The sequence below is a fragment of the Corapipo altera genome, unplaced genomic scaffold, assembly GCF_003945725.1.
Source record: "Corapipo altera isolate COAL_440 unplaced genomic scaffold, ASM394572v1 1, whole genome shotgun sequence".
Lineage (NCBI taxonomy): Eukaryota > Metazoa > Chordata > Aves > Passeriformes > Pipridae > Corapipo > Corapipo altera.
Genome location: NW_020884873.1, coordinates 7,063,672 through 7,086,565, shown reverse-complemented (window position 1 = coordinate 7,086,565; position 22,894 = coordinate 7,063,672). Strand labels below are relative to the sequence as shown.

Genomic DNA, 22,894 nt, shown 5'->3' with positions numbered 1-22,894 from the left:
TCCCATAAATAATTTCCCAAGCCTTCTGGGAGTATGAGGTAGCTGGACCTTCAAGACTGCTGCATATTCTTCTGTGAGAGCCGCAGTTAGCTCTGGTAGGTAAACACTGCTAACACATCCATGTAGCAAGAAGTATTGTGGGTTGTAAAATACCCCTGTATACTGCATTTTCAAGTGCTGTTAAATTGCTTTACAGCATTAGCTTTGACTTAGTTATTAGTAGCAAAGGGGTGAACGAGGTGTTTGAGCATGTCGTTTGAGGGCTTGTTTATAATTCTTTTAATCCTAATGGCACCATAATTCTGAGACTTGCAAAAAAAGGGCCTGCCTAAGTAGTGGCATCTCAGTCTTCCATCTTTGCATTTGTATGAAGAGCTCAGCTTAGGGAAGCTTAGGAAGAGCTAGACAGAGCTGCTACTGCTGCTGTGATGGTCTGAGAACCGGCTAACTCAGCCCACCATTGTACCTCGGTATCTGAAACAGTATTTCTGTTCCTCTTCAAATTTGTTGGTGCCATCTAGGGACAGAACTGCAAGAGCCCTGCTCCTGTCTGTCCTTTTTCAAGACCTTATGGTTTCTTGCAAAAAAAAGCACTTGTCCTTCCAGCAATATCAGCTTTGTAATGCATTTTCTTTAGCAGTGACACGTTTAACCTTTCTCAGAACCATTGCTGTTATAAATATATGGTGCTTTTCAGATACACAGAAAAATCACCCTATAAAACATGATTTATTAACCACGTGTGGAGGTCCAGTATTTCACAATAGTATTTTACTCTCTAGTTATCCAGAACTCTTCTCATCTGAGCAAGAATAGCACTCGGCTGCATTCAACACGCTTGGGAGCATGAGGGTCAACACTTGCCTCTCAGCAATTCAGAGGCCAAAAATCTGCCAGGCACAGGAACAGAAGCCTAGGTCCACCCAAGAAAGCAAGAGCCAAGACCTTCTGAGGGTTGTTACCTTTGAAGTACAAAATAAGAGTGCCAGCTGGATGGACTCTGGTAGGGAGATGTTAATGGGGACAGGTATGATTATCAAGACAGGATACATTTCACCAGCTTTTTGCTGTAAGGCTGCTATAGAGGACCATGTTTAAAGCTTTACTACAGACAAGGAAACAGCATCAACCACACTCTGCATCCAAAGAAGCCAATCACTGCATCGTCACCAGCAGTCACAGACATGGCCAAGCTGTGGTAAGTCCATGCTGGCTGTTTCTAATCCTGTTATTCATTTGCTGGGATTTGCTTTGCAACCTTCCCAGGGACAGAGGTTGGCTGACTGATCTGTCTGTCCCTGGATCATTCTTCCTGCTCATATTGGTGAGGACTGTGATAGTCTTTCCAGTCACCAGGAACCTCTCCAATCTCCAAGACATTTAATGGTGATGAAGTGGTCTCATAAAGATGCTGGATACTTCCCTTCTTATCCTGGGAAGCAGATCTTCCTTTTCTCCTCTTCTACTCATTTTCTGCCTCCATTTTTTTATTGTTTTCCTACGTAAAATACTCTCCTGGGGACTTTTTCCTCCTGCATCTCCACAGTTTCCCTCTCTGTAATTTCCTTTTTTTTTTTTTAAATTTAATTTTATTTTTTTTATTTATCCTCACACTGGGCACTACACTCAAATAGCTGCTCTTCAATACGACCCCTCTCCAAAGAACCATAACATGAGAAGATGCTTAAACAAACAGGCACTCACCTCTGCACCATTAACCTGGGCCTATCTCCCCACATCATACTTCTTTTTTAATGAAAAACTGCTGGCTGCCTCAAAAGATATTGTCTAAACAAGCACAGAACAGCTCCTTAGAGAGATGATCTCTCCAGTTTTATACACTCCAATTTATTACTGCATCATATTTCTAAGAAAATAATTTTTCTTATACTTTTCTGCAAAGCACTCTTCTCACAGATTATTTTTAAACTTTCATTACGAAAATGAAAAAATCTATAAAACTTAAGTAGTAAAATGAGATGATCCTGATTTAGTAATGTGAAGGGGTGTACCTAAACTAAGTGGAATGCGATCTGGAATGTCTACCCATGGTGAGAAGACTGAAAGAGATCACATAAAGACAGAAGAAGCAAAAAGAGGTTGAGAGGACGTGTGTGTTTTTATAAGATTGGGGAAACGCCACCATCCCAGGGAGACATCGGCTGAGCCAGCTGGGGGCTCACACCTTGCCCCTGGTTTGAATGGATGACAGGATTTTTCTTAAGCTTCGTTGTTCTCAGGGTAAGTTTTGGGGATTCACCCCCCTCCACACTATTTTTGTAGCATCTTCCCCTGCCCATACTAGTGCACTGCACCCAGAAGCTGCCTGTAACCTTGGGAGGTGAATTTGCCCCGTCACCAGCAGTGGTTTACAACCTTTTGCAGGCAAATGTGCACCAAAGCCGATCCCAGAAACATCTCCGCTCTCCCCCCTTCTGGAATGCATTAATTACGCAAGCATCCAGACAGTTCCTCTGGTGTCCTTATCTTAGGACAAAGCACATTGCCCGCGAGAGGTGAGGAAAGGAGTGGGGGAGGACACATGTGAAGACCCGACTATCTTTCCTCACGGTCACGGGCGCTTAGGTAGGAAGTCGGCATTAAATCTTTCCTCACCTTTAAACCAGTTCATCCCTTCATTGTCTCCAGATGCAGACACCTTTATGTCTAGCCAGGAAAAAGAACTGGGGGTATCAGGTATCTGCACTTTTAAACGTTATCAGCCACTTCCCTTAATTTGTTTCAATAAATTGCTGATGGAGGAAAAGAACAGGATTTACCCGCATACACATAAAGAATATTTCTGCTACTACTTTTTTCAGATCTCTGAAGATTTGACTTTCTTCCCTCTCTCTCCCTCCATCATTTATGTGAAATCTTCCTTATTTTTCCCTGCGTTGGCTTTGGTGTCTAAAGTCTATTCCATTTTTCATTAAAACAGTGTTGTTTTTGCTCACCTGCTGGTTATTTCTTTTAAGTTCCCTACTGCAGAGAAGAAAGTGACTTTCATTTGGAACTAACTTCAGCACTGAGACATCCAGGAGCTCCTAATTGTTAGGATCTACAACCCAGGTTTTTAGGTTTTCCTCCCACTTCATCTAAAGACTTGCACCCTCCAAAAAGAAACTGCTTTTATATGGGAATACAGCTCACTCAAATGTCATACTTCACTATGCCACACCACTGAGAGCCCCTAGGTAAATTAGAGACTGGATTAGTGTGTATCTACTGCCTTGTACTGAGAGAGCCATAAACACAAGAGGTAAAGAACTGAGACAGATTATGTTTGGGTAGTGCCACCTTGGGTATGACTTAGTCGTTAATAATGTTTCTATTAATTTTTTAGAAATATATTAGAGTTTTCTTGTTGGCACAAAAATTTTCCCACTTTGTGGGAGCATTGGGCACCCACAACCCCTTCTCTCATGGTGCCTCCAGGAGGAGGAATGGATCCTGTCAGTGAATAACAGAGAAGCCTCTTTGCAATGCAGCAATGGTTGTGCGTGCAAGAGATAAGTACTGCAAAAGGGTTTGTTAGGGTCCCTTCTCCTCATTGGGAGGAGAGAGAGGATGCAGGAGTGAGGAAAGGATAATGATACTGAACTGCAGGGCTCCTGTGAAGGTACCACATATGCTCTTCTGCTGGGTATATTTCCTTGTTATAGTCTCTTGGCCTGCTTTTCCCCATGACAGTGGTCTGTGAGCTGTCACAGACCTTCTCCTTTGCTCAAGGAGAAGACCTCAGTTCCAGTTCCTCAGACTCCCTCACTGCTGCAGCACTGTGGGCATGCACATGCCCTCATGCTGACCTCCTCCCGTGGCCTGTGTTTTGATTTGCTCATCTCTCCTGTGGCTCATCTTCATGTTGGGTGCTGCTGTGAGAGGTGCTGGACTTGATGTCTTTGTAGAAGACATTTCCTGGGAGACCATACAGCTCCGTGACATCACCACAGGGCACCAGGCAACAGAGCATGGCAGCTTTGGGATTGCCACATGCTTTCCAAGTAAATTCCTCTTCTATTCAGCACCACCCACCAGGTATGCATTCACCCCTTCTCTTGCTCTGTTCTCCAATAGGCCTTGTGTCCTCTCTTCCCTCCTGAGACTCACTGTTTTTTGATGTGCTCCAGGTGATCCCTATAACTTTGGGGATGCAAGGGCAGTAGGGTGGGTCCTGCCACCTGCAGTCACAGGGCAAAGACACCTGGATCCCTGGAGAGATCCAGTGTGCTGTGTAGTTGTAGCAGAGCACAGAGGATAGTCAGCAAAGTGCTGGGATGTCACGGTCAATCAGGAGCTTAATTACGGATACACAGGAGGAAATTGCCCAGAGAGGTTGTGGATGCTCCATGTTCAAGGCCAGGATGGGTGGGCCCTGAGCAACCTGATCTAGTGAGTGGCATTCCTGCCCATAGCAGGGGTTTAGAACTAGTTGATCTTTAAGGTCCCCTCCAACCCAAAACATTCTATGAGTCTGTGAAGGACGTTGTTCTTCCACTGCTTTCTTTCCACAGAGTAAGTGCTGGAAAGCTGGATGTAGCTCTTGTTCAGTGTGATGCAAAGGCAGGGTAGGTATAAGTGTGTTTTTAACATCGTAAGATATTGCCATACAGCAGTCCTTTGCATGGCACTGCACATGCTAACTGGGTACAGAGCTGCTGTTAGCACTGGAACAGCACCTGGGGATGGGTTTGTCATCTTGGGTGTGAACCCAGACTTAGGGTGCTTGTAACATAAAGCTGTGCTCCAGAGTTGTTTGAGATCCCTATTCAGACACAGCAGCCATGATCTAAATTGTGGATGGTTTCAGTGTGCCTTGGCCAGGATCTCAGAAAAGTTGAATATGCGTGTGCTTCTCTGTTTAAGACCAGGATTAATACGGTGCACGCTCTAATTTAGATTCCAGGAACGAAGTTCAAGAATCTACGCTTGCACAGCCAGGAGGGCTATTTGAGGCAAAAGTGAAATTGATTTTGGTTTAAAAGGGCTGTAAAAGAAGATAGGAGTAAATATGGAGAAAAATAATCTAAAATTGATTAGAAAGCAGCTATTACCCAGCAGGCAGTAAACCACCAAAGATAGACCATTGAATAACCATGAAAAGAAAATGAGAATGCTGTGGTATATACAAATAATAATCGAACACGGCACTCCTGCAATGATATTTTTTTGCTTCAATCAGTGTGTCACTCCGACTGAAGAGTGTTTTAAGATTAGAAACTGCTGTGAAAGACTAGAGATGTGTGCCCTAGACCTTGGAAAAAACTTTGAATCAGGATTGGTAACTATCAGGGGGATTTATGTCAAAGTTTACCCTAGAAACTCAGCACTGGGGACAAACTCTGGGAGTGGACTTCAAGCAGAACCTGTGGGTCAAATTAAGTCACAGATACCAAACTGAAGGAAAAAAAAGACAGATTTCATACCTGATGCTGGCATGGAAAAGGACAATCTGGCTGCACACTTGCAATATCTGGAACATGAAACTGTGGCAGTGGTTTTAATTACACAGATGGGACTTACTGAATACACCAGTTTGGAGACTGTAGAGAGATTCCCAATGAATGGCTGTATCACAGACATCAACTTACTGTACAAATTTCAACTACATTTTTACAACCATACAGTGAACTTTGCACACCTAGAGATGTGCTCAGGGCATTTTTACTTCTAGTTCTCTTCAGCCCAGACTTGATGCTGTATGTAAGGCATATCTAACATTAATGAGAAAATAAAATTATACATTCCACTTTGTCCTTGGGAATTTATAGAGGTTCTATTACCCAATATACCTGTGAACTCCTCAGACTTATGGATTAGTTCCAAGTGAGTGAAATAATTAATGTCTCACCAAGCTATATATGGCACAATTAAATATTTTAAGAATAAGAACCTAAGTGTTAGTTCAACCATTCAAGTTGGTATGAGTTCAGATTTAGAATATCATGTGCAATCTTAAATATCATTCACAAAATTCTTGACGTGAAGTGCTTTTAGGATAGTCCTTGTAACAGCTAGGACATTAAGCTTAATCTTGCACCCAGTTGTAATAATACCTATGTTTCAAATAATTATACTAATGTCAACTATTGCATTGATAAATGAGAATTACTGTTTCTTTGAGATAAAGGTTTATGCAAACTCTTGCTTGTGATACTGCCTCTCTACCCAGGGGGTGGGTATGGCTCAGTGTTAGCTTGGACCCTGTCTGGTTAGACAGTCACCTAAGGGGCAGGAACCAGAAGTGGTCCAAAAGTCAAGGTTTTTTACATGCCTCTTCAACAGACCTTCCCACAACACTGCAGTGTAGTGCCTTAGATGTTTTAAGTGGTCCACGTGAGCGTCTGTGACTTCTGTCTTCAGGAAAGTGAATTCTCCATCAGCACAAGTCAAGGACTGAACCTTTCTCAGATACTGGGGACCTCCATGGCATTCCTGCTGCTGCTTTATAGAAACGAGCCACAGGTACCTGCCATATGTCTTACTGCATTGTAATAATTAACATGAGTGTCACAATCTTAATGTGGGATTATAAACCTATATTCATAACTGCTGTTCGTCTCCAAAATCAGCAATCTGGCTTGTGTCTGGATCCAGCTCCTGCACTTCCTCTGCCCTGTGTGTGCCTATATTGGTCTTCTTCTGTCCATGGAGTTATGGTAAGTCTCTGAGGGGACCAGCTTTCCCTATATAAAGTAACGTGCTGCAGGGGGATCTGACTGAAGGAAATGATGGTACTACAAGCAGCTGGTGGAGCGGGATGGAAAAGTAGTGCTTCTGTCTTTTGAGACTCTTTTTTTCTTTTGAGACCTTAAGTTTCCCTTCAGTCCTCTGTGTCTAAAAGTCTGTGATTTTACACAAGAATCCCAGCCTTCAGAAAAGGGAGAATTATGTTTTTACCAAACATATATGCATATAGAGGGGCAGAGGAGGGAGTTTTGAAGGGCCTTAATTTCCTGCCAGTGTTGGGGTTGAAGAGAGTAAAAGGACTGTAAAGAAGAAGACATTGCATCTTTCAGAGGAACAATGAGATCCGGTCTAAGCAAGCTGGGTACAGATATATACTTGCTCTGGTTTTACACTCTTTGTTGTATATTTAGTTTATTATGGCTGCTGGAAAGAAAGAGCCGATATTAGGTTTGAAAACATGACTTATGTAAGATAAAGGAACCCAGAAATACAATGCACATAAATATGAGAAGAGGGAATAGGTTGCTCTCAGAAATGTGGAATAAATTTGCAGAGGCACAGTAAAAGATGAGAGATTATAAAAAGGCATTAGAACTGTCACTGTAAAGGAGTCAGGGAATTACACAGCAAGCTCACATTACCAATTCAGACTGGAGGTTGCTTTAAAGAATGGCCTGGTTGTTAGAGGTAATGGAAGAGCAGTGCAAAGTGCATTGAAATCTGATATTCTTTGGAGAATTCAGTGGGTTTATATGGGTATAGAAAAATGTAAATGGTAAGCATAAGCTATGTACATGCAGCAGCCTCATAAAGACTCAGAGATAAAGGAAATTGTTGAAAACGAGCTATTTCTTCAAAATACCAACTTAGAAAACAATAGAACTCATGCTGATAGATCAGGAGACACTACAGCCATGGTTTCAAGTGCAGATATATTTATACTTTGCTTTTTTGCCAGAGACTACATGGCAGTGTTGGTTCATTGTTTGCATTTCCCTGTGGTTTTGCTATAGGGAATCCAGCATTAGAGCATCTCGTAACGCCCTTCATATCTGCATTTGCCAGGCACAGAACCACAGAAGGGGGCTGAGTAATGAGCTGTGCTTCAAAGAACAGAATATTCAGCCATTTTCAAGGGCTGCTGGAGAAATTCCACAGTGTAACATCCGCTCCCAGATATCCTGTATTGAAAGGTCTACTGAAAAATGGAATTAGGATGATTTAGATTTTTTTTTAAAAGCTACCAGATCTTAAAGAGATTCTTCTGCTGAGCTCAAGAGACTGCCTTTAAAACACAGTCTCCCTTTATTTTAAGAGGTGATTGAGAACCAGACTTACTAGTACAGAACTAATCTGAGTGCTTATAAATACCATTGAAAATATGCAAGAGTCATACTCTTTCACGGGGAACAAGGATACTAAAGTGCAAGGAAGATGCAGCCTGCATACACAAACAAGACTTCATGGTCTCTGTCTGAAAAGGAGATTGCTTCTTTCTCCTTCAGAATACAAACACCTGAAGGACAGGCTTTGGGAAGACAAGGAGAATATGGAGATGAAGCCTGAGGAAGTAGCACCTGAAAAGATTTTACTGAAGTCAAGCAGAGAAATCAGTAAGAGCTCCTGAAAGACATTTTGCATGCTTTTAGAGCAGCTAGTGCTGGTTGGTTTTTTTTATAAGAACCATATCAGAGGGGAAAAAAGGATTTGTAATATATGGTATTATCAAGAAGACCAGTGAGAACTGGCCTGAGAGGATCAGACTGGAGACAAACTGAAGCAGAGAGACCCATTTTTGTACCTATACCTGCCTACTCTATTATACAAATTATTAACTTTCTCTACCATATACTCTAATTAAGGTTTGCCTGCCAAGGTGCCAAGACTACTGAAATGGCATTTTGAACTCTTGTATGGCTAGGTGCTTTTGGTCTGGGTGGGGTTTTTTGTTTGTTTGTTTTTTGTTTGGTTTTGGTTCGTTGGTTTGTTTTGGTTTGGTGAGTTTTTTATTTGTTATTTTTGTTTGGTGGGTTTGGGGTTCTTTTGGAGGGAGGTGGGGGGGTTTAAGCTGTGATTCAAAGGTTTAAAGGGCAGCTAAAAGTAACTTTGCAAGTGTTCCCACCCTGTAACTTTCCGTTTGTGTTGCAGTCACAGATGCATCTAAAGCAGGGTGCTCTGCAGCTGGCACAAGCACTGTCTCACCAGAGCTCCTGCCCTACCAGGTGGAGGACAACAACTCCCAGGTGTCTGTCCCAGTGGAAGTGTGACTGTCTATAAACCCCATATCTCCAGCTGGAGTTTCACCTCTCTTGTGAGCTCACATGGAGTCACGAGCAAATGCCCCAGACCTTTGAGAGTCACTGGTTTAGGATGAATGGGTACCCTCTGGTGCTCCCCACTGCCTGTTGTAGGGAAAGACACACTGATCTCTCCTGCCCAGAAGAGGGGGGTAGTTGTCTTGCAAATCCTTCAGTCACCCCCAGCTACACCCCTCTGCCATGGTCATCACCTGCTTCACCACCTCTGGCTCCTCTTCTCTTCCCTGGCTGATCCCACTTCCACGGCTCCCACCTCTCTGCCCATGAAGCTCAAGGACTGATGTAGCTCTCCCACATGGACAAGCCACTGCTGAGGAGGTGCTGAAACAATCAAACACGGTGAGTTGGCAAGTTCTGAAAGGAGCAGGTAGGATTTTGGTTGGGTTGTGTGCAGCACAGTATTTCATCTTGGTAAAATAAAAGGACCAATATTTTGGATTCTGTGGCAAAGCGTCAGTGAACAAAAGTCTTAGTAAACAATCTGCTCACTGCAATACTTGGAATACATTTAAATTTAGCCTGATTTTGTTTTTTCATCTTTGGCTGTGACTGAATGGTGGCTTTGTTTATAGCAACTGTTTTTGTGTTCCAGTGAATCACCTCATGCAGAGGTGGTGTTCAAGAAATAAAGGATGAGTCATTCTGGAGGGGGGGGGGGGCAGCAGGAATTTGATGGGTATTCTCATTGTCAGAAAACTTTGGAGAACCTCTACAAAGAAAAGAAACTATGTTTACTTGTACCAGACCGTACTCCAGGGAAATACACTCAAAGGGTGTCTTTATTTGAGAGTGCTGAGATGAACTCTGTGGCCACTGCGTTCTACTGGAACAATATGGGGATAAATGAGGTGTTCAACTTCCCCTTCCATCTTGTGGCTTCTCTTCCTTTAGCTTTGGAGTGGTTATGCTGCAATGATGAAGATACTCCATGTGGGGCTCCAGGATCTCATTCCTGCCTACTTGCCATTTGTTTGTAAGCTACTCTAGGACAGCTGCACCTCACAGAAGTGAATACTCCAAAAGAAAGCACTTTTTTCTGTCTTCCCTACTACCCTCTTGTACTTAATACTCTACTGTAATACCTTTAGAAGACTTACAGCATGCACCAGTGTATGTCATATTCCTCCTACAAACAGCTTACTGAAGGCTTGCAATAGGCAACATGCTTGGTGAGGTGGACATCTGTGTTTGAGACTTGACCTCACACCTTTTCACCCTTGTCTTAACATGAAAAAAGACAAAAATAATTTTGCAGGTTGCAGTTATACATGAATATGAAACACGGGTCTCTGAGTTCACTGCTTTCATGCAGACAGGCTGCCTTTCAGAACCATTTTCTCCCACCTCCCTCCATGATTTCAGAGCCACGCATGTAGGTACTGCATTCAGGAGGAACTGGCTGCAGATACCTGTATAATCAGGGTCCGTGGTCACTGAGCAGCAGAATATGAATGTGGCATAGAGAAATCAGAGATTTACTCTTCTATTACTTGGGAATGTAATAAGACTCCTCAGGACCACAAATGGAAGTTAGGAAAAGCAAGCTTGATTACTTAAGATTATAGAAAAATAACCCAAACTTTCTTCCAGTTTTCAAAGCATTGCCCTGGGAACAGAGTAGGGTACTTTGGAGACTTTTTACTCAGTATTTCAGAATGTTTTGACACTTTGTTGTCTTTGAAAGCTACCTGGAAATAAACCCATTTCTTGTTGCTTCTTCCACATATCTCTAGGTTTTCTGAAAATCCCTCAAGTAACATACCTGTAATTACAAAGTCAGCTCTTGTTTGTTTTGAAAGCTTTGCCTAATGGGAAAATAAGTAATTAAGATCTCCAGTCAGCTGTAGCCAACTTTAGCCACAAAACTGCTCATTTCAGAGGGAGCTGGAATAACTGACTCAACTTGAAAATTTAAATAGTTGTTTCAGAATACTGGCAAAAAAAAAATTAAATTGGACTCACTGAATTGGGAATTGCTGATTCTGACTTAATGTTTGAGTTCTCGGAGTTATTTAAGGTATTCTTTTTTAATACATAGTGGGCTGGGCTTTTTCACCCCAAATTTACAAAGCAGATTTTTTTAAAGACTGAGTCCTTAACTGAAGGAATATGCTCTTGAGATGCATGATACTGCCAAAGATCACAACCACCACTGAAACTAGAAAATAGTGACCCTATTAACACTGAGATTAAAATGAAAATGAGGGTGAGGACTTGTATTGTGAGACTGTGAAATGCAGTCTGATGAGACTGACCCGGACATTTTTGTACTGCCATGAAGCAGCAAAGCAAAGCTTGTTAACCTTTTTCATCGATTCCAGTTTCCTTTTTGTTTAAATTGAAATGTCTAATGTTTCTTGTTTTTTTTCATTACTACATAGTGTAATACAGTTGCTGCTGCTATTAACCTTCAGGCAGACAGAAAATCAGTGAAGGTTGATGTGTGATACACTTTTATCTGGAACTAATAGCCCTTGCACTCAGTTACAGAGAAAATATTGTAACACCTGATTTGTGATAAAGATAGTGGGAATAAGAGCTGGTGCAGCTCAGAAAAGCCATTTTTTGTTGTCTGATGGTGAACTCTGCTTCTTTTGGCCACAGGTGTCTCATATTGCAGAGGAAGGAGTCACAGAGAACAGAGATCATTAACCCTCTACAAAAGCTTAATATTCCATAAATGGCACATGGAGAAAGTGCAATGGTAGCTGCTCTTGAATCCCCAGTGAAGAAAATCTCTGCCTGGTGCAACAAGCTGCTACCTGTGCAGGGGATGGAGCAGCAGAAAATTGCTAAAGATATCATGAAACCTGCTTTGTTGGGCTGCACTCTGGTGGGGGCTGCAGTTATGTGACTGCACTGGGACTGCTGCTGGAAATTGTGTTGAAAAGATGTGGAAGCATCCTCTGCTCAAACAGGTGATGAAATTCTTATGAGTTTGGTGGATCTTAACATTCATTTGTAGATAGCAGCATCTGTGGGGAGAGATGGGGTTTCGTGGGGTGAGTGAGTCGGATGACTTGGATTTTCACGATTTCTGCTTTCATGTATGCCTGCAGTGCTGTTCATGTCCTATGCATAGTTTCTGTGGAAGCAACACAATATGCTGGACTGCTGAAGATACAGCTGCCAAAAAAATGGTGCAACTGATTTAGTATGAAACTAGGTTTACATGTGCACTTGGCCAACAGGTGAATGGTAAGAGACAGGACCATCAGGTCTTTATTTTGTTTAAAAATGGAGGTTTTCAGCTAATACCCCTGTAGAACTTCGAAAAATTCAGCTGACAGTTCTACTTCAGAAGCAAGGCAGTCAGGTACAAGATACTCACTGAAGTGTGCTCCCACGAGGCAAAAAACAACATGCAGACAGGGTGCAAGATTGCAGTAGAGGCCATAGGTGATAACTGGGCTTGGGCTCATAAATCACACGGCAGACTGATAATACAGATGCTTTTACTGTCGAATACTGATTAGGGCCAAGTAATAAGTGACAATTTGGCTCTTTCATAATTTGCTTTTGAAACAAAGTTTTGTTGAAACAGATTTTTCTCATGTCCCTTCAAGTTTGTTATCAGAGCTGTGCTGCATTTGGGCTTTTGCAGCACTGTCTAAAATAAAAGGCAGGGGAGATTTCACTCTGCCTGCCTGTAAGAAATTACTTCACTCCCCTTCCCTCCTCCACCTCTCGCTGTTTGGACCCATCCTCTGATAATGGGATTTTTGCACAAGTAGTTTGTTTTTTGCTACCAGTGGTATTAATCTAACTTGCCTGTCCTACAAGGGAGAGCATCTTCTTCAAAAGAAAGGAGGAGAGAGATGGGGCATTCAGGAGAAAGAATGTGTGATCTGTGCAAAGTCCTCCCCTCTAAAAAGGAAGGCTGCAAAGTCTAGATTGCTGTCTAATTCCTTTGGAATCTGCAACTGCTTAGTCCAGACTTCGTATTTAGGAATAACCACACTCTCTCTGTCTCTGGAAATGTTGTTATCCACAAGTAGGAAGGGGAGATAGTTGAGTTCTTACCAAAGTGGAGACAAGAATCCTATTTTGTGTTGCTGAGGGCAATTAGAATAAGAAAATGGCCCAGTATTTATCAACTTCCTGAATCATAGTGTTAATTTTCCTGAAATCACCTAAGTGTCCTTCTTCGCTGGTGTGACTAGCGCTTTTCTATCTCCCAAGATTAGAGACTTTTACAGGAGTGAATGAACTGAGAAGTCAGTTGCTCCCTGAAAAATGATAACATTTTTCCTCAGCTGCATGTGTGGAGGTCTTGGTGAACACCAGTTTCCCAACATTCTCCTTGAAAGCCCAGTGAAAATATTTCAGTCATTGCCAGAAACTGATTGCCACATACTTCAGCCCCTTACTTACTGCTGTACCTCAATCAAAGGGAATAGCCATTCCTGCATTCCCTGGTGAAAAAGTAACTGTCTGAACGCCTGTGCACCAGCAGCACTTGCAGGCTGTATTGCAACGGGTAAGTTTTGCCTGTGGTGGATGGATGGATCCTTTCCTGTGGCATAAGCTGTACATGTGTATGTCCTGGGATATATTATGCTGTACCTGCACAGCAGAAGCTGCAGTAGTGACCAGACTCAGAAAACCTTTAGGAACAGTAAGAGCAAAGTGGAGGGCAGCCTGGAGGTAAGTGTTCCTGGGGAAGAAAACACCATCCTGTCACCCACAGAAAGCAGCTCTAGCCTTCGGCAGTGGTGCTTCCCTACCCGCCGGGGCCTGGAGGCTCGGTAAAACACAGCCAGCGCTGGGAATCGAGAGCAAGGAGCACTGGAAACCCAGGCTGTGTGGTTCCTTGAGAACTGTGTCCGGCTGTTGACTACCGTGTGTGTGGGCAGGTACGAGCTGTGACCGGGGCTCCTCCCGCACGGGAGCGAGCTCCGGTACCCACCAGGATGCAAACCCGTGCCCAGCCGCCTCCCTCCCCGCACTGCCGAGCAGGGTGGGCGGCAGCGACCCCGCCGAGCGCGCCGGGCCCCGCAGCCCCCGGGGGCGGGTCTCCGCTCCCCCTCCGCCGAGCGGGCACCTCCCTCCGGGCGCGGCGCTGCGCAGAGCTCGGAGAGCCCTGGACGCGCTCCCCATCGCCCGGCGCTCACAAGGGTTAACACCGCCGAGCCACGGAGCCCAGCGCCGCCCCTCGCCCGGCGGCCCCGCAGCGCCGCCGCCCGGCCCCGCCGCCGCCCCCGCTTCCCCCGGCCCCGCCGCGCACATGGCCCCGGCCCCGGTAAGTCCGCGGGTAAGTCGGCAACAAAAGCGGGGCGGTGCCGGGCCAGGGAGCCCCGCGAGGTGACGGGCTGGGGAGCGCCCGGGCAGTGTCGAGGCGCTGCGGGAGAGCTGCGGGGTCCGGCCGCGGCGGGGTGCGGCGCTGAGCGGCTGTGCCCGGCCCGCAGCCCCCGCTGCCCGCCCCGCCCCGGCGGGGGAGCCGCGGGAGGGTGGCCCGGCCGTGGGTGGCCGCACCGGGCCGTGGCTTCGCGGAGGGCCCGGCCGGAGCCATGCGAGTGGGAAATCTGTAGCGATCGGCTCGCGGCTGCCAAATCTGACGCCCCCAGCCGGGACCCGAGAGCGGTGGTGGCAAGGAAGGATGCTGCCAGAAATACCCCCGCTACTGGGGCTGGAGGAGATGTCATTGCCCAGGCAGCTGGCGGGGACACAAGCCCTGGTGCCTCAGGCAGGCATTCGGCAGCTTTGGCCACTTTCTAGGGAGAAGAGAATGAGCTGCTGTGCCAGGGTGATGCCAGGGCAGCGTGTGCTCTGTTAGGGATCCCACCAGGTAAGGACTCTAAGCTGAGCTGTCCTCTGTGAAAGGAAGCCAGCAGTCTCGTTCCAGGGCTTGCACATTTCCCATGTGTGACCTGCCTTAGCCTTGGGAAAGATTACGCTTCCCAGAACAAATGGAGGACCTGTGATTTTGAGGTCTTCTTTCTAAGGACTTCCTTCAATGGATAGAGACAGAGCCTGTATTTCACTCAGCTGTGTTTGTGACACTTAGGCTGTATAAAGGAAACCAACATCCCCAACCCTCTCCACAGAGATGTTGCTTGGTGTGGTGCATCCTCGAGGAGAAATGCCTTTGGCTTCTTTCTCCTCACAGCCCTCAATGGAATAGATTACAAGAAGGTCTGCAAAAGGAAGGGGTTACTCACTTCAGTGATGGTCTCCTGAAAGCCAAAACCGCTGGAGCTTATACTGAGTTTGAGGTAGCTCCAAAGTCATTCTGAATGGAGATTCAGAGAAGCAGAGCTGGTTCCTGGAGATTTCCCACTCTGCTTTTGTCAACAAGTGCTGGATCCAAATGGCTTGACGCAATTTTACTTACAGGTATGTTCAATGTTTAGAAAAGGAACAACACTTCAGCCAGGGTCCCCATAAATCAGACTGATTTTCTGAGACAAGGGGAGGCTCTTAATATGAATATTTATCCTGTGTGTTTCATAGCATCATTGCAGAAGTAGATGTCAACCATGCGCAATCCCCAATACAAAGAGGATGCTAGACCACCAGTTCCCTTGCAGGATAAGGCTTTCCTGCATTTGGAGAGCACGCCTTGTGTATCTGTATGTGTATATTCACATGCACACTTCCAAAGAAGATTCTTCTCTTAATGCTTTTGAGCAGAAGCACCTACATTTAATTAAGAAAAGACAACATTCTCCCATGACATTCCTTGAGTAACACAACAAGCACCATCACAATAGTGAGCAAACAGTTTTTGCAGGACAGAACAGCGTCTTTTCAGTGCATTCACTTCCAAGAGGATACCATCTTTTTCTTTGAATCCTGAGCAGTAGCATTTCACATGACTCTGTTTCCCCATGCACTTGGAAGAGGTGGCTTTTCCTCTGTCTTTCCCACACTATTGACCTGTGTCAGTTGTTTGGCGATTGAGGCACATTTGCATTGTTCAGGGCCTCCAGCAGCCTTGAGGCAGCCTCCTGCAACTCTTCTTCCTTCACTGCCTTCCCAACAGACAACAACAACTTCATTGTCTGCAGCGAGCTCTGCACCTGGCTGTCTAGCAGCCTGAGGAGGAGATCCTCAATGTCACTGTGTGGCAGCTGCTGGCCACCGGCTGTCGCCTCTGTGGCTTTTGGGCCAGCAGGTAAGAAGGTGGGGGTCACAGATACTTCCGTGTCAGGGCTGGAGCCAGCTGGGTGGGTACTTGTGGGAGATGTGGGGTAAAGTGGCTGGGGACCGAAGTTTCTGGATGACATGGCATCACTGCTCGTGGTAACGTCGTTGGCGCCTGCTGTGTTGCGCAGCTTGGCGCTGCTCTCTCCTGGGCATGCGATCCTCTGAGGAGGAGAAAACATACCTCTGTAGAGACTTCAGGAGCAGGCACCTAGGCACTCCCCTGTTCTGTGAGTTTAGCTCTCACTGCACAATCCCATCTTTCCCACTCCCTACAAAGATGAGCCCAAGAAAGCAAAGAAACCTTCATACCCTTTCTTTGTCGAGTCTCCCCATAAGTCTCTCATGGGACTCACAGGTGTCTTTACTTTCTTTCTTTTCTAGCCTGCATGAATCCCCCCTCTCCTGGAGAACCTAGATTGTCTCAACTTGGTTGGGAACGAGCTGGAGAGGAGGGCTGAGGTGGTCCTCACAGGTTCATTTTCTTGAAGATAACTCCTGCAAAGTCTCCTTTTTGGCAAATGGCTTCAGGTGCCATCTGAAGCGAATCAGCTTGGTGTGAGTGCACCTGGAATGTGGGATACCCTTGGCTCTCTCCTCTCTTCCCTGTCTTTTAGCCTCTTGTTTTCCCACTTCCTTATTTTCAGGGCTCTCCCTTTAGCTTATTACTTGCCCAGAGCACACATAGTCTTCAGGAAATAGCTAAATAACTCACCTTAAGAAAATACTTTTTCTTAATACAGCGATAAAAAGAAAAGGTGCAGAAGTTTGGGAAGAAAGGATTTCCTGGCATTTCAGAGCATACGGGTCCTAGAAAGAGGCAAAGGAAGAGACAGACCTAGTGATAAACTCCAGTGCTGGCATCCTATCAGCCCTTAGCAATAACCTCACTGTTGAGTGACATCCCTCCATGAAAACTCCTATGCCATTTGGGTGCCCCCCTGAACCTTGTGAGAAACTCCGTGTTTTCTTGGTCATTTCCATGACCCAGGGTGTGAGAGGAGGCTTGTCCTAGGAACGTGTGTGGATGCAATCACGTGTGAGAGAGGATGTGCATGAGCACATGCCTTCTCTTCACTGCAGGATTGCTACCCATCTCTCTGCCCCACCAGCTCCCGAGTCTGTCCTCTCACAGTGATCGGGTCCTGTGCGGGACCCCCATCCAGCTACCTGCCCTTGGGAATCACGCTTGGCTTTACCTTGAGGGATGACTCCGTGGTTTTCGTACTTGTCCAGTGTCTGGACCAGTGAGTTCTGGCAGCCATACAGCTCACGAAGATGGCAGGCAGTGCTGGCTTGGAGAGTGATCCGGAGGAACTTAAAGAACTGGCGGTACTCCTGGTCGGAGAGTGGCGTTCCTGGCTGCTGTGCCTTCACCCCCCGAGGGCCAACTATGCAGCCCCATCCCAAGAGCACTGGTAAAAAATAAAGTGCAGGGAGTCAGAGGGAGAAGGAAACCCTAACCACACCACATTCAGAAGAGCTGGAGAGCTGAATCCAGATCTCTGTTGCCTTTTCTGGGTGCAGGATCCAGCATGTGGGAAATGCAGTAACAGACTAGAGATGGCGGGTCCAGAGCTGGGAAAAACCTGCCCCACCCATGTTGAGGGGGGTGTAGTATTTTGGGGACAGTACTTGGCTGAGGGGCCTTCACCATAGCTCTGGAGATTTAAATCTTGAACTGGGAGAAATGTCTTGGAAGTCATGGCTGGGAATATTGCTGTGCTCTTGGGGCTGGAGCAAGGAGACTGTTTCATTTCAAGATTTTTAGCCTCCACAAATGTTCTTCCTCTGGCTAAGTAGGTCTTTAACCAAGGTCCTCTCTCAGATCTCCTTCTCTTGCCTCCCCTGTTGCTTCACTGGGCCAGCTCTTTCCTCCTGGCCTTGCAGGTCAAGTCTAGATCTCTGTGCTTGTGTCTGATTTAATGCACCCAGGTGTCCCTGTCTCCAGTCTCTACCTCTGCTCCAGTCTGTGCCTACACATCCAACTCTGGCTCCTCCCTGGCTCCTAGATCATTCTGTGGCCCTTCCTGAAGAATAGATACCAGCACAAGTGGGTGAAAACTGGCAAAATCGTAAGCCTCAGGATCTTTGCACCTGAGGTGTCAGAGGGTGCTCCTGTCCCTTCCTTTTGCCTCCAGACTGCCCAAGCCGAGGAGCAATGGGGAGGGGTGCAGAGCAGCCACTTCAGCTGCCCTTTCTCACAACCAGGCTTGGAGGAGAGATGTTTGCTACTCACCTGACAAAACCAGGTAAGCCCTCATAGCCAATATCGAACTGTGAGCAGGGCCTGTGACAGGCAGGGCCGACAGTCAGGGCCCAGTGTGCTGCCAGAGGTGTCACCTCCACTCTTTCACTGGTGATGTCATAGACACCTGCATTCCCAACACTCCATCCTCTGCTGCTCACACCTCCTCCCTGCTGCCTCCCCCCCCGCTGCCCCCTGACAGGCTGAGTGTGGACATATTGGTATTTGTGCACCAACTCCTGCTCACTGGCAGCTCTTTAAAGTCCATCTGGAAGGAGGCCATTTTTCTGGAGCACAGGACAAAAAATTCTGCCTTCGGACTGCTCGTGTCAATAAATGTGTGAACAGATCAAAATCTTGTCTCTCACCCAGACCTTTGCATGCCTGGCTGACCCACTGAGAGCGACTGAGCAAAGTACTCCTTCAGTGAAGGCAATAAACAGAGTTCCAGACAGAGGCAAAAAGCAGCCTGGTTGTGAAGGTGGCATTTTTCCTCCACCTGCAAAACAGAACTGCATTACATTATGTTCTCCTTTAGTTCACTGGGAAGAAAAATGATGGAGAGAACACGGTCTGAAGAATTAATATTTTTCTTACACAAAACTCATCAGGAGGCATTTTTGTCTGGGAGTGGAGCAGGAGGAACACCCAGACACTTGTGAGAAGGCAACAAGCTGGCAGGCAGCTCTCAGTGTGTGTGTTTGACCTGTCTGTGCTACATGAGGTGGCCCTGGTTATTGGACCCGAACAGCGGTGTCACAGTGTGCATGGCAGGACAGACAGTGACCCTGACTCATGTTTCTGGGTGTCATTTTCCTATGGTCTAGGTTGCTTCCAGCTCCTAAACACTTACCCTCCTGAAATCTTATTCTACAGCACTGCTACTATGATGGGTATTTATTATGTCTGTTTTCTTTCCTCTGATCAGGACCTGCAGTTCCCAGCTTGGCTTTAACCTTTCAGATGGAGTGAAGAGAAACAGCTTTTTGGCCAGAAGCAACTAAATACCAAGACAGTAGAGAGACTGCTCACAAGGTGAGAAATTGCATGAAGCATGTCCAGGAAGGGAAGAGCTGAATGCTGAAAATTTGGTGTGTACTGTGCTGCATGCTCCACAGTCACCCTGCCTCTTCTGCTCCCATACTATAGAGATGCTGCTTTCAGGAAGATTTGTAGGCAGGGTATGACAAAGACAAAATACACTTCTGGGGTATCTAGACCCTATCCAAAATGAAATCAAATCCTGTGTATTTTTCAGCAAAGACTGCACTCAGACTGTTAAAAGACATAACTAACCAAAGTGTGGCTTTTTCTTCCTTTCACACGGGCAGTATTTTTAATGTTTTATTGGTCACTTTGCTGCTTTGAGGTGCTTTTGAGTATCTTTATTTGTACTACAAATGTTTTTCATCCCTGAGTGTTGTAAACAAAACTTTGGGAATTGGTATAACCCATGTGGTAGTGCCTTCCAAAATCTGCAGATCACTTGAAACAAAACCTGGTGCATGATCTCATATTCCATATTGAGGAGAGCAGTTGTGATGTTCCTCTAACCTTGCTACATGTGGGAACTTTGAGGGCAAGCAAGTGACAGGTCTTGCCCTTTAGGGCTGTAACTTTATGACAGAATACCCCCCTTGCAATCTGTGCCATAGTGGCCACCCATTCTTGAGTCACATTCCGTTCCTATGCTCCTTGGTTTCCGTGCCCTCTGCCCTGAGAAGATACTGAGGGGCTGTCTCCTGTGCTGTCAGCTCATGGTACAGCAGGTCTTGGTGGCCTCCCTGTTTGGGCTTCTCCCTCAGACAAGCAGGGGGTTATTCACTGCTAGTTCCTCTGTTCATTCCAGCAGGTGACAGGACCGTGGGTGACATGCAGAGCAGCAGCCATCATCAGGAAAGTCCTGTGAGAGCTGAACTGCATCTGTGTTCCCCCAGGAAGCTCACAGGAGATACCTTGCAGGACACCGACCAAAGACAAGACTGCAAGCAGGAGTTGGAGACGGAAAGTGAGATGGACACATCTTTTACAAAGAGACAAGGAATGGTAACTCCCTATGGGATGGAAATCTGGGAGTGCGAGGACAGCGGTAGAGGCCACATCAGCAAGGTTATCCTTGCTGGGGACAAGCCCGACCCACCCACGTGTGGGAATGGTGCCATTTGGATTCACCAGGTGGGAGAGAAAACCTATGAGTGTCCTGAATGTGGGAAGAGCTTCAGCCGGAGTTCTTATCTGAGCCAACACCAGAGGATCCACCTGGCAGAGAAACCCTTCAGCTGCTCTGAATGTGGGAAGAGTTTCACCCGCAACTCGGACCTGATCAAACATCAGCGGATCCACACTGGTGAGAAACCCTACCAGTGCAATGAATGCAAGAAGACCTTCAGCCAGAGGTCCAACGTGATCAGGCACCAGCGGACCCACACGGGAGAGAGACACTACCTGTGCAACGAGTGCGGGAAGAGCTTCAGCCAGAACTCGCATCTCATTGTCCACCAGCGCAGCCACAAGGGTGAGAAACCCTTTAATTGCCTCCGGTGTGAGAAAAGCTTCAGTGACCGTTCCTCCCTGATCATACACCGGAGAGTCCACACCGGAGAGAAGCCCCACAAATGCCAAGAGTGCGGGAAGTGTTTCCGGGACAGCTCGGCCATCATTCGGCATCAGAGGATTCACACGGGAGAGAAACCGTACGAGTGCACCGAGTGTGGGAAAACCTTCCGGCAGAGCTCCTCGCTGGTGACCCACACACGGACACACACGGGCGAGAAGCCCTACAAGTGCCCTGTGTGCGGGAAGGGCTTCAGCCAGAGCTCGGCGCTCACCACTCACCGCCGGATCCACGGTGGGAAGGCCCTGCCCATGTACCACGGCGGCCTCCTGCCTAACCCCTTCCAGTGCACCGAGTGCGGCCGGAGGTGCAGCGACCACTCCACCCTGGCCAAGCACCAGAGCACACACGCCGAGGAGCGGCCCTTCATCTGCGTGGAGTGCGGGGACAGCTTCCGGCGGAGCTCGGCTCTCAACGTCCACCTGCGGATCCACCGTGGGGAGAGACCCTACAAGTGCGAGGAGTGCGGAAAAACGTTCAGGCACAGCTCAGCCCGCTGTGCCCACCTGAGGATCCACGCAGGAACCAAGCCCTACGAGTGCGTCGAGTGTGGGAAAAGCTTCCGGAAAAGCTCAACACTTAAAGTGCATCTGAAAATCCATGTGGCCAAGAAGCCCTATAAAAGTGTGGTGGGTAGAAGAGTGCTCACTTTCCGCTCACTTCTGCCATAAGCCTGGAGTGGGTGTTCAGAGCAGGAAACTAGTGTTGGGGCTACCTTAAAAAGGTGGGTAATGAGAACCATGGTGTGAAGAGACTGACTGGAGACACAGCATCTCTGGTGTTAGGGCTGGGTGCTAAACCCCAGTGGCACAAGAACTATTAGGAGGTCTGGAAACAGGGAGTTAGTCCTAAGAGCTGAGTGCTGGTGGTTTAGGAAGAGTGCCAGGAATGTGAGGAATGAGCACCAGCTTCAGGGTAAATCAGGGACTGAGAATATGTGGTAGAATAACAGCTGGGAGAATTGGGCTTGTAAAATACAACAGAAGTGAAGATCGTAATAAAATGTTTCAGGTTGGTTCTGGCTCAAAACTTTAGCTCGTTAGACACTGTAGTAGTCTTAGGAACTGAGCTCTCTTATTATTACCTTCCCTTATTTTTCATGAATATAGCAGTTTACCCAGTGTTTGACAAGGCATTTTCAAATCTTTTGAGTCTGAGACTTTGGAGCTGAACTTCAGTCTATTTTGTCTTTTCCAAATCTTACGTGGGACAATGAGTTCCTACCTCATGATAGGTGAGTATGTACCCAGAAAACATGGATGTGGAAGCGTTTCCATTTGAAAAGCAGCCCATTAATAGTCTGTGACAGCTTCTCCCAGATTTCTTCTTACTGATTTGAAACTCCTTCTGCTTGGGACATAAATGAAACATGGACAAAAATGTGGCCTTTTTTTATTTAACCAAAAAACCAGGATTTTCCCCCTAGATGTCCCAGTCTGAAATGTTACGTGGTGAGTTCTTACTGCTGGTCCAGAGACTGACTGCAGTTCTGTAGTCCTTTTTACACTACTCTTCTTTAGCTCACCGTTGTTTGAAAAGTATTAACATATAAAGTTCAGCACCGAACAGGTAGGAACGACTATATTTGCATTTATTACTGTGCCAACGACCGTGTATTACATAAACCTGTATTGCAATGTTTTGTTACTGCATGTTTCCATCCTGAATAAAACGTTTCATTCTCTCCTGCGTACAGTCCAGTAGTCTGCGTGTGATGGAGGGTGGGAAGGGGTGGGGGTGAGCACCAGGCGGGGTTTGGCGAGGCGGGATGCTCGGGCAGGGCGATGGGAGCACGGGAGGGAGGACGGGGCGGCCCCGCTGGCGGTGCGGTCCTTCCGGCGCGTCACGGGAAGGGGCGGGAGCGGCTCCGGCGCCCGG

The 22,894-nt window shown here is 46.6% G+C and overlaps 2 protein-coding genes and 1 long non-coding RNA gene across 7 annotated transcripts; 2 read left to right on the top strand and 1 right to left on the bottom strand.

Moving 5' to 3' along the window:
• The first annotated feature begins 797 nt into the window (after positions 1–797).
• Positions 798–12,251, top strand: LOC113959854. Of its 2 annotated transcripts, none has more exons than XR_003531933.1 (3): positions 798–6,659; positions 8,839–9,347; positions 11,613–12,251. It is a non-coding gene; the product is annotated as an uncharacterized LOC113959854 (long non-coding RNA). The 2 variants fall into 2 exon arrangements; XR_003531931.1 differs by having other exon boundaries at positions 8,839–9,375.
• A 1,968-nt stretch (positions 12,252–14,219) lies between these two features.
• LOC113959821 (zinc finger protein 501-like) lies at positions 14,220–22,705 on the top strand. 4 transcript variants are annotated; one of them, XM_027669088.1, is made up of 4 exons: positions 16,325–16,712; positions 18,090–18,406; positions 19,331–19,437; positions 20,252–22,705. In XM_027669088.1, the coding sequence occupies exon 4, from the start codon at positions 20,275–20,277 to the stop codon at positions 21,685–21,687; it is 1,413 nt and encodes a 470-aa protein (XP_027524889.1). In that variant the 5' UTR covers positions 16,325–16,712; positions 18,090–18,406; positions 19,331–19,437; positions 20,252–20,274; the 3' UTR covers positions 21,688–22,705. The 4 variants fall into 4 exon arrangements, with proteins under 4 accessions (XP_027524897.1, XP_027524889.1, XP_027524913.1 ...); XM_027669096.1 differs by lacking the exons at positions 16,325–16,712; positions 18,090–18,406 and adding an exon at positions 14,220–14,250; XM_027669112.1 differs by lacking the exon at positions 16,325–16,712 and having other exon boundaries at positions 17,567–18,406; positions 20,255–22,705.
• On the bottom strand, positions 15,629–18,509 carry LOC113959847 (acrosin-binding protein-like). The gene is made up of 4 exons (XM_027669123.1): positions 18,394–18,509; positions 17,354–17,569; positions 16,870–16,964; positions 15,629–16,318 (listed from the first exon to the last, which is right to left on the bottom strand). The coding sequence occupies exons 1-4, from the start codon at positions 18,416–18,418 to the stop codon at positions 15,893–15,895; spliced, it is 762 nt and encodes a 253-aa protein (XP_027524924.1). The 5' UTR covers positions 18,419–18,509; the 3' UTR covers positions 15,629–15,892.
• Positions 22,706–22,894: the final 189 nt, after the last annotated feature.

What these genes read in the sequence shown, in the direction of transcription:
- LOC113959847 (XM_027669123.1), bottom strand. Translation starts at nt 18,418, where the DNA reads ATGAGGGCTTACCTGGTTTTGTCAG. An exon ending in GGCTTACCTGGTTTTGTCAG is followed by an intron (nt 17,570 to 18,393) that starts GTGAGTAGCAAA and finishes ATTTTTTACCAG; the next exon opens with TGCTCTTGGGATGGGGCTGC. An exon ending in CCACGGAGTCATCCCTCAAG is followed by an intron (nt 16,965 to 17,353) that starts GTAAAGCCAAGC and finishes GCCTCTTTCTAG; the next exon opens with GACCCGTATGCTCTGAAATG.
- LOC113959821 (XM_027669096.1), top strand. Translation starts at nt 20,275, where the DNA reads ATGCAGAGCAGCAGCCATCATCAGGAAAGTCCTGTGAGAGCTGAACTG.